General features: G+C 39.1%; 1 protein-coding gene across 1 annotated transcript in view; it reads right to left on the bottom strand.

Moving 5' to 3' along the window:
* Positions 1 to 10745, bottom strand: part of CLEC4A (C-type lectin domain family 4 member A) — a 16689-nt gene that overhangs the window by 3367 nt on the left and 2577 nt on the right. Inside the window, exons 2-3 of the mRNA XM_013006029.2 lie at positions 10183 to 10299; positions 4936 to 5037 (exon numbers count right to left, since the gene is read on the bottom strand). Of these exons, the coding sequence (XP_012861483.1) occupies positions 4936 to 5037; positions 10183 to 10299 (219 nt within the window). The remainder of the gene's footprint in view (positions 1 to 4935; positions 5038 to 10182; positions 10300 to 10745) is intronic.

The raw sequence follows: 10745 nt of genomic DNA, 5'->3' as shown, positions 1-10745 counted from the left end.
TCATTGTGCGATGTTGATGAAAGGCTAGTGCAGATAGTCAGTTTTACCCTCCATAATTCATATACATTATGTCTCGTCTCATTCATTGTAATCCCCTGGCTGTACCATCACCCAGCCCACTTTCTCCCTTCATTTCCTCTTTTCATTCCTCCTACTGGACTCACCCTCTAGAACGTTGACCTTGAGCAAATACTATCACATTTTGATCTCAAGTCACTGACTATTTTAAAATGTCTTACATCACTAGCATTATTATTGCCCTTATAGACTTATTATTTGGCTGAAAGCTGAGTCAATTTGAACTCAGGGAGTGAGTTCAGTTCCAGACCTGAAGGTGACTAAGGGGTTCCATGAGTCTCTATCTAGACAGAAAGCATCATATGGAGTTCCAATTTTTCTACCACTTTCTCCAGGAACCTTTAATATGATCCTTTTCAGAGCAGTTGGCAGTGGCAATGACCCCATCTAGTTTTTTTGGTCTTAGGGTCATCAAGACTGATGTTTACATGGTCCATTCGCCCAGTCGACTAATTGTGTCCATGCGCCTTCCCCTGTATTACACCTCTTTGTCACTCTAGAGAGAGGCCAGTGAGACCCCAGTCCCTACTCACCAAAGCCAAGTGCAGAATATTATCTCTGTGGACTACGTTATGTCAATTGAACTTGGTGTCCCCTCAGACGATGGTCCTGAGTCCCTAAGCCAAGAAACCCAACCCCTCTGGGTGCTCTAAGAAGCGTTCATAACTTTATGCTCCACCACATTCATGGATATATTGGCAGCATAACTAAATACCCATGTACAAATATCCTTTTCAAACCTGTGTGCGCGCGCGCGCGCGCGCGTGTGTGTGTGTGTGTACTCACGCTCCCTCCCATACCTATCCAGTTTGCAATAATGCACTGTATAGGGTATAATTTCATATTTAGTCTTACAAACGTTTTTTAAAATATTACCCCAAAAAACTGATTTTGTTTAAAAAATTGATGAAATTCAAGTTAATTTGACCAACATAGTAAAATGTCTACCTTAGTGAGTGATAAGAATTAAGTAATAAGAAACTCCATACTCTAGCCCACAATTTTGAAGAATAAAAATTTTGAGTCACTCTATTAAAAAAAAATGCACCATTTAAAAATCTATATACAAAAAACAAAATCTGTATAGACTGTAATAGCCCAAAATTAAGACTAGTAGTTTTATTTTTCTTTAAGTGTTTATTGTTTTTGGAATAGCCCATATTTAAATGCTCATATGTTGTACTATCCACTTTATAAGTCAGTTACAAAGTATTATTATAATTTTCTTTATGTCTTTATAAGGTTTAGTATTTTCTCAGATTACTTGGCCAGTCTTTGTACTTGAACCACTATATTTCTTATTTTATTAATACTGTCTTATACTACAGGGAATTTGAGGTAAAATATTGAGTGGCAAACTACTTGTCCCCTATGAAGCCATAGTCATGCCACTTGCCCTGGTGTTTCCTTTAAATACTCACTGGTGATTAGAAAAATGAAGGATTTCTCAAAATTAAATACAAAAATCACTTACCATGAAAATCTTAGTTAAAAAATCTTTGGTCCTTCTACCTTACTTTTTAACTTAGAGGTGGAAAACCAAGATACAATTTTACACAGCTATAAAGAATGTCAGGATACATTATGGAGAGAAATACTCATTGCTAAAAAAATAATAATTATACCAACAAAAGAATTACTTTGAGAGAACATCAACATTACTTTTAAATAGAAATAATGAGTAATTCACATCATCAAGTATAAAGACAAATATCTACTAAAATATTCTTTCCTTCTGGGTCTATCTGAAATCATTAAGTAGCATCGAAAATATAAACACAAATTCTCATTTTATTGAAATGCCAAATTATTTTTAAGGGCTTTCCAAAACAACTAAGTTTTTTCCACAGGAATTACGTGAAAGAACTGGGTAGAAACCAAAAAGATGCTCACCCTCTTGAAGAGATCACTGAAAGTATTAGTGCTATAGCAAAGTGTGGTGAAGAACTAGATGGTGCCCAACTACCAGAAAGATCAACTTTAGGGTCTTAAAGGCTTATCTTCAAAACAAGCATCCATCTAAGTGAGGCTTCAACTAATTTCACATGGAAAAAGCACACACACCAGGATCATAAATAATAAAACCCAAATCTGATGGAGGGAACAGTATCAGTGTTTAAACTGTGAACACCTGGTCTGCAGAAGGTGATGGATAGCAATGGAAGCCCACATTCCATTTGCACAGTCCCCACCTGGATAAAATCTGGGTGACTCCCCTGTGACCATAGTTGAGGGATGTGAATAGTTTTGCTATCATACAGAAAGCACTGTAAAGTCAACCATGGCAGATTTAATTAGGTTCTAATGTAATACCCTATTATTTGATTTCCCTTTTGATCCATTTTAAAGTTGTTTCAGGTTCCAATATTTTCTGCTTTCTTTTTGTTTGTGGTTCTTCTATTTTGTCTAGTCATTGTTGTTGGTTTCGGGTTTTTTTCTTTTTTTGGTTTGTTTGCTCTGTGTGATTTTGTATGGTTGTGTTTTGTTTTGTGTGGTTTCATATGAAATCCAGGATAGGTAGATCTATAGAGACAGTAACTGGACAGTGGCAGGAATGTGAGGGGAGGATGGGTAGCAATGGGGAGCTAACAACAATGTATATGAGAAGAAAATGTTCTGAAATTGATTTTGGTGATGATTATAAATATCTTTTTAATATAACTGAGCGCTTAAACTGTATTATATGTAAAGTATATGTCAATCAAACTACTTTTTTAAAAAGAGGGAAATGAGGCGCAAATAACAATGAGTACAAGAAAGAAGAAAATGTGCTAAGACTGATTGTGGTGATAATAACCGTGGTAGTTATATAATCATTTGTCAATTTGAGGATTAAGAGTGAAGGGGTAGGGTCTAGTCTGTCAATTGGATTGACAAATGAGGCCTCTGTGTGGGCATGGCCTTCTCCTGAGAATTCTGGGAAATACTGGGAAATCCAGTATTCCTTCTTGGAAGCAGAAGACTTCTCTCTCTCTGCTCACTTCCTGTGAGACATCCCTGAGGAGAAGCCACATGGACCTACCCTGATGCAGACCTCTGAAGCCGGAGAAGCCACATAGAGACCCCTCGCCAGCACTGAGATGCTCACAATGCCACTGGACCCAAAGACTTTCCACCCACTGGCCTCTGATCATCCTGCATTTGGCGTTATTGCATGTGCTTTGTGAGTCTGAAGTGGACTATATAGATTGGTATCAGACCTATGGGCTATTATTGGACTTACAGACTTGATCTGGACTGGGCTGGGACATTTTCTCCATTTTCAATTGCTCTTGTATATAAACCTCTTTCTTATACACATATATGTGTCTGTGAATTTGTTTCTCAAGTCTACCCAGACTAACACAATTGCACACTCTTTTTAATATGATTGGACTCTTGAATTGTATGAGATGTGAAGTATATGTCAATAAAACTGTTTAAAAGAAAGAAAAATGTACAAGCGGCATGACCCTACTATAGTAACCCAGCTTGACATAAGGAACTCCATTTTGTTTCAAGCTACCTTTAACCCCTGTTGACAGATGCCCACCTTCTCCTCCTCCCTCTCTCTGCTGTCCAAATAAAGACTTTGACTCTTCGGAGACATCCCCAAACTCTGCCTGCCCAATTACCAAGAAATGTGCACTATCTTGTAAGACCTTGATTGGTACCTGCATCTGTGCTGTTCCCCCCAAACCCCATTACCCTAGCAACCTGATAAAAATGTAACTGCTAGAGTGTCCCTCCCCTTGAGCCAGCCAGCTCACTACTTTGACCATAGAGATCATGGAATTTATTTGCTCTGGGTCAGAGGGTTCAGGCACTAGCCTATTCTCAGCCCAGCTGTTTAATAAAGGTTTTAATGATTGACATAGTGGTGCGGTTGATCTTGCCTGTTTATAACAGCTACTACTCTTAAGAAACAGCTAAAAATCATTGATGGGTATTAAGGATGTACCCAACAATGGAAGGAGAATTTACATGAGGATAAATAAGGATTACTTTGGTAATCCTTTAGAATTTATAGAATCCTAGAATTCACAGAACACAAAAGCTGTTGCTCTTCATTCCACCAGACTGTAAGTAACTTCCAGTTTCTAAAGAATTCCCTTTTCTCTTCCCATCCTGCCTAAAATAAATGCAAAGGAGTTTTTGAGAATGTAGAAACAACTGGAGCTTTTGAACTAGTACTCATGCTAGCGTTGTGCTAAAAAACCCCATTTCCAAAAAATTGCCCACTATTTATTGAAAAAAATGGCTGAATTGGCTTTGAATTAGCAGGATTCCATTCCCTTACCTAAGGGCAAGCTAAAATATAAGGTAATCATTCCTTGAATTCCATTTCAATGACACCGAAAGCTAGGTCTGCTCTTTTTTCATAAAGCCTCTCTATTAAAAAATTAATTCACATCATAATAAAATTACCATCAAACAAAACTAAGTGACAAAAACTGCAAGTTCTTCTCTCTTCCTAACATCTTCAATTCCAATTCCCAGAAGTAAAACCCTATAAAAATAATTTCATTATTCCTCTAGATAAGTTTGATGTATATTTTACGTTTTCTTAAACACATACAGATCAAATCTTTATGTGAGAATGTGTCTTAACTGTTGTGTGAGAAAAAGATAAGTGTGCACAGAAATTTCAGAAAGAAATGAAGGCTGAATAAATTCTAAAGCATTGTAAACTTTTTCCCATTAAGCCTCTCCTTCTTGATTATGAATTTTAGCTCTTACATGCTTTTACACGTATTGCTTAAAATAATCATGCAATTCAACTTCTTGGATCAGCTACCTAGAATTCTAATGGGAAATATTGATTTGGGATCTTTTATAGAGTATATATAGGTAAATTATAAGCGTATTAATTTTTACCTTTCACCGTCGAATTCATTTTCTCACATCTCACTTTGTTATACGACACTTCTATTGGCTTCTTTTTTTCTTTAAGAAGTAGAGAATACCTTTGAAAGAAAACTGGAAGAAAGAATAAAGGCCATTCAATTCCCTGGTAGTGTCAGGTCTTTACTTTCTTGCATAATGTAGAGGAAGAATATCTAGAAAGACTTGACTAGCGAGATCCGGGCTGTGGAAAAGAGAATTCTCATTACTCCACCACCAACATAATCTTAATTCACTGAGTTTGAACAGGAGACTCCTTCAGGAATAGCTGGTTGATCGATTGCTGAAGAAGCACATCACAGTTCTGTTAGAATCAATTTTATTATATTTCAGCACTAAGGGTAGAATCCAGATAAGAGCTAAACCTTAGGGTGGGAAGGGCAAGTAATCAAACATCCTGAGGTCAGTTTAAGTATGTACCAACAATGGGCTTTGAGGGCAACAAGTCAGCTAATCCTCGGAATTCTGGATGAGGTTGGAGAAACAGCCCCGGCCACATAACCCTTTTCCTCGTAATGTCTTGGTTTTCCCCAGTCCAGGACTCATCGGCTCAGGTCTCTCCCATTAAAAAATAAATTGCCATCCTCTCTAGACACTTAATTTCCCCCTTTCTATCCCTCTTTGGGTTCTAGCTACTGCTTGACTCACCACATTCTGACTTCTGCTTCCTCCACTGCACTAACTTTGCCCTTGCAATGAGTTGTCTGTCGGTAATCCCTCGGGCAGCGTTTCCCAGGTGGGTAAAGCTGCCCCCTGTTTGGCGCTAGAATGAGGCACGGACACTACAAATACAGGTATCTACGAGTTAACCTCGACTGTGGGCTATCGTACAAAAGGTTTTCATTCCCAAGAGGGTGCTGAGTAAGTTGTATTTTGTTTTGTTTTGTTTTGTTTTTAAAGGTCCGATACGTTTGGGAACCTGCATCTTAGAGGGTGCATCCGAAGCCCACTTACTGGTTCTGTTCCTGTTCGACCTTCCTGAATGCTGGATTCTGGTTCCTCCCTGGTGATGTGGTGGTGACTAAGCCTGGACTGCTAACTGCAGGGTCAGCAAACAGGAAACCACAGCTGTTCCGAGGGAGAAAATACGGGGCTTTCTGCTGGCCTGAGGAGTTACCGTCTCGGGAACTCACGAAGGCAGTTCTACCCAGTCCTGTGGGGTCGCTATGAGTCAGCATATGTTAGATGAGAGGTTTTGGTTCGTTTGTTTGGGGTTTAGTTCCCTTCCCTTTATCTCTTGAGACACTGTTCTTTTCTGCGTTTGCTTTAATCACTCTTGCTGCTGCTCCTTATGTCCTGATAAAATCTCGTATTCCTCCATTCACCTCTTTGAAATTCCTGAGTTCCAGCTTTATCCCTCTTTTAAAACTACATCTTCTCCCTCAATGATATCGTCTATTGCCTACCATTACCTATTACCTACCTACATCAATTACCTACTGAGTTAATTAATTGTGCCAGCCTGGCCGATAATCACATGTGGTGCTGGTTGAAAGGCGGAGGGATAAATGGGTGGTGAAGCCTCGCCTTTCTAGTTCTCGGGTCTCTTGCTTTGTGATGGTTGTATCGGGTGCAGCTGCCTTAGCAGTTCCCTGCTTCAGCTTGCAAGATTGACTTCCTCCAAGACATCCCCAAGGAGAAGCCGCATGGATCTATCCCAATGCAGCCCTGGGTGCTGGAGCAGCCGTGTGGAGACCCTTGCCAGTGCTGAGATGCTTACACGTTCACTGACTCAGCTTTCCTCCTGCAGTCGGCATCATTGCCTCTGTTTTGTGAGGTGAAGGACTTTGTGGACTGGTGTTGGCAATGGGTTAATGTTGGACTTGTGGGCTTGGGCAGCATTGGGTTGGGGTGTTTTCGTGATGCACATTTTCTTTGCATAAAACTCTCTCTTATACATGAGTTGCTGTGGATTTGTTTCTCCAAAGTACCTAGACTATTACACCTACCATTACCATTACCTATTACCTACATCGATTACCTACTATTACCATGACCATTGCCTACCATTGCCTATTGCCTACCATTACCTATTACCTATACTGATCACCTACCATTACCTTTACCATTACCTGCCATTAGCTACCATTACCTATTACCTACCTACATCGATTACCTACCATTACCATTACCTACCATTACCTATCACCTACCTACATTGATTACCTACCATTACCTATCACCTACCTACATTGATTACCTACCATTACCATTACCTACCACGCTTCGAGTGCTACCTATCAATACAGGACTTCCAAAGCTTAGGCTTCTCTCTGAAAATTCACAAAACTATGCCTTCCATTAGCTATGTCCATTTGCAGTTCCCACAGTCACATACAAACATGTCCCAAACTGAATCTCTGCCTTCCAGCCCAAATCTTCTACCCATCCTGTACTGTCTACCTCTGGATAAGTTCATGGTTTGTATGTTTACCGAGGCAGAAACTTAGAGTCACACTTCCCTTATCCCCAGAACTAAGGATTCACAGGAGATCTATTCCCTCGATTCTACTTCCGTGCTATCATTTTTTTAATAGGTCTGTTTTCCTCTCACGATTGCTAGCCTTAGCGCAAGCTCTTACTCTTTCTCAATTGGATTCATAAATTAGCCTTCTAATTTCTCTCTTTGTCTCCAGTTTTATCCATGTATCCATGTTGTTCGGTCAAAACTTTATATATATATATATATATATATATACATACATATATGTAAAATCATTTTATTGGGGGCTCTTACAACTCTTATCACAATCCATATATACATCCATTGTGTCAAGCACATTTGTACATTTGATTTGTTGCCATCATCATTCTCAAAACATTTGCTTTCTACTTGAGCCCTTGGTATCAGCTCCTCATTTTCCCCTCCCTCCCTGCCCCCACTCTCATGAATCTTTGATAATTTATAAATTATTATTATTTTGTCATGTCTAACACTATCTGACATCTCCCTTCACCCACTAAAAGTTTATTTTTATCATTCATGTTTGATTGTGTCACTCTCCTGCTCAAAATTCTTCAATAGCTCTACATGGCTGTAACACGTGGAGTACATTGCCACAATTCTCCATCCTTTCCTGTAGACACATTTTTAATGTGATTTTGGAGCTTCTCCTATAAAACGTGAGGTTTATTTCTTCACGCTTTGGTACTGGGCTGACCTCATGACTTCCTTTGGCCAGGAGAATGTGTCAGAAGTAACAATGTGCCAGTCTCAAGTTTCAAGAGACTTTGTTTACCTACATTTTCATTCCCGGAAGCCTGAAAGTTTCCATGTGAAAAAGCCCAGGCTACCCTGCTGAATCATTGCCTAATTGTTGCAGCCAATATCTAACCCAACCTCAGAAGCCGAGTTGCCTAGCAGACTGGCATCTGACTGCATAGGCAGGAGTGAGCCCAGCCACCCAACGGAGCCTAGCCCTAATTGCCAACCCACAGAATCATAATTTTAAAAGTGTTGCTATTTTCATCCACGATAACTCAGATTGGGTTTTTAAGCACCAAAAGATAACTGGTACAACTGGTTCAGATAAGAGTTCTGGAAATACAAAATCCAGGACAGATAAATGCCTCAGGACCAATAATGAGAGTAGCGATACCATAAGGGTAGGGGAAGGGGGAGGGGAGAAGGGGGAGAAAAGGGGAACTTATCACAGTGATCAACATACAACCCCCATCCCCAAGGAGGATGAAAACAGAAATGTGAGTGAAGGGAGACAGCGGATGGTGTAAAATATGAAAATAAAAATAATTCATAAATTATCAAGGGTTCACGAGGGTGGAAGGGGAGGGGAGGAAGGGGATAAGAGGAGCTGATACCAAGGGCTCAAGTATAAAGAAAATGTTTTGGAAATGATGATGGCAACATATGTACAAATATGCTTGATACAACTGATGTATGGGTTGTTATAAGAGCTGCAAGAGCCCCCAATAAAGTAATTTACTAAAAAAAAAAATTTAAGATAATTGATACAATCAGTTCAGGAAAGAAAATATTGAATTCTTAGAACTTCATGACCTGAACCTTGCTTATTTCCTTTATCTATAGCTTCATCTCATAGATGCTCACTTAGCACCTTATGTTCCTTCCATCCATACTTACATGCCCCAAATTTGCCATGCTCTTTCACATCTCCATGTCCACATAGCTCCTTTCAGGACCTGCTGTTCACTCCCTACTTCACTGAGTCCAGGTGTCAGTTCATTTGGGAAGCCCATTCAAGTCTCCTGTACTTAACTTCCAATAAGCACTTACTACATGTAACCACTGGTTCATTTGGCTACCTCTACCACCATCCTCTGTAGTTCTTGAGACCCAGGGGTTGTTTGGTTTTTGGGCTCTGGCTGGCCTTTCCAGTTGACCACAATGTCTAACATACATACTAGCTGCCCATCACTGCTTACTGAATGACCACATGCATGAATATAATCTATCCAAATATACACTTGCCTTATATCTTGAAAAAACTAGCCAAATTCTTGCAGGTCAAGATATGCAGAAATTTGCCTATTTGCTAAGTTGGGTTTTAGACTTTACATAATCTGCATGGCAAAAATAATCAGATGAAAATTCAATGGGGAACTCTCCCTGATAGTGTCCTTTGGTCCACTTGCTCATCCCAAAGTCTACTTTTGTGTCCTCAAACAGGGTTGGCCTTAATAAATGTTACTAAGGTAATACAGATTAATTTTTAACTCTATGGGTACTTTGTCTAATGTAGAGATAGTACTCAAAGATTTAATCAACAACACACACACATGTTTACACATATGTTCTTCAATCTCTTTAATAGAGTACACCCCATTAGTTTTAAAAATCGTAAATAGGATGGACTCCATTAATTTTAAACAGAATAACAAAAGGCAGGTGAAGAAAAAAAATCCCCAATCAAATCAAACGTATTACTGTCTAATAATTTCTGACTCCTAGTGACCCTAACGCAGAGTGTGCAATCTGAGAATTACAATAGAGCAGGCCGTCCTCTCGTTCTCCTACAGAGCCCCGGGGGTCAAAATGCAGACCTTGAGTTAGTAAACAAGCACTTTAACCACCGCACCACTATGAAGCCTCAAAGTCCCCTGTATGCTCCCAATAATTATGTCTCTCTCAGAGGAAACTTCTCCAGATTTTTAATAAGCTCATTGTTAAATGTCAATATCTAATAGATACCCTCTTTTCATGGAAATTAGACAATTCCTCAATTCAAGTGGAATACTTACTGATGAAAGCAATTAAAAAGGCGATTGCCACCAGCAACAGCAATATCAGCAATGAGACAAGAAGCTGCTTGGGAAAACCAGGGTTGCCTTGGTGAGCACTTGTCTTCTCTTTGGGCGCTGAAGGGAAACCAAATTAGATTTACAGCAATAAATTCCATACGTGCTTCCTCTTCCCTCTCTTCCCTTTTTTGGCCAACACACAATGACTAATTGCACAACATTTGACATGATCATAGTAAAGGAATGTGAAAGAAATAATGATGTTTTAAAAAAAGGAATGAGCATGTTTATTGTAGAAACTTAGAAATTAAATAAAAGCTCAGATTCCTATCATAGAAATAATTATTTCTATTATTTTTTTATGTCTTCCAGCATTTTTTAAAATCAAACTTTTCCCACATGATTGACACATCATAAATACTAATTTCTAGAATACTATATTCCCCTATACTGTCTTTTTCATTTTGTTGTTATTTTGGGGGGGGTTCTTTTTTTTTAATTGTTTTATTGGGGGCTCATACAATTCTTATCACAATCCATACATACATACATTGTGTCAAGCA

This window comes from Echinops telfairi, unplaced genomic scaffold (assembly GCF_000313985.2).
Source record: "Echinops telfairi isolate 266 unplaced genomic scaffold, ASM31398v2 ScPeMD7_7356;HRSCAF=8355, whole genome shotgun sequence".
Taxonomy (NCBI): Eukaryota; Metazoa; Chordata; class Mammalia; order Afrosoricida; family Tenrecidae; genus Echinops; species Echinops telfairi.
The sequence above is the reverse complement of the archived record's forward strand: the minus strand, read 5'-3'. Positions and strand labels throughout refer to the sequence as shown.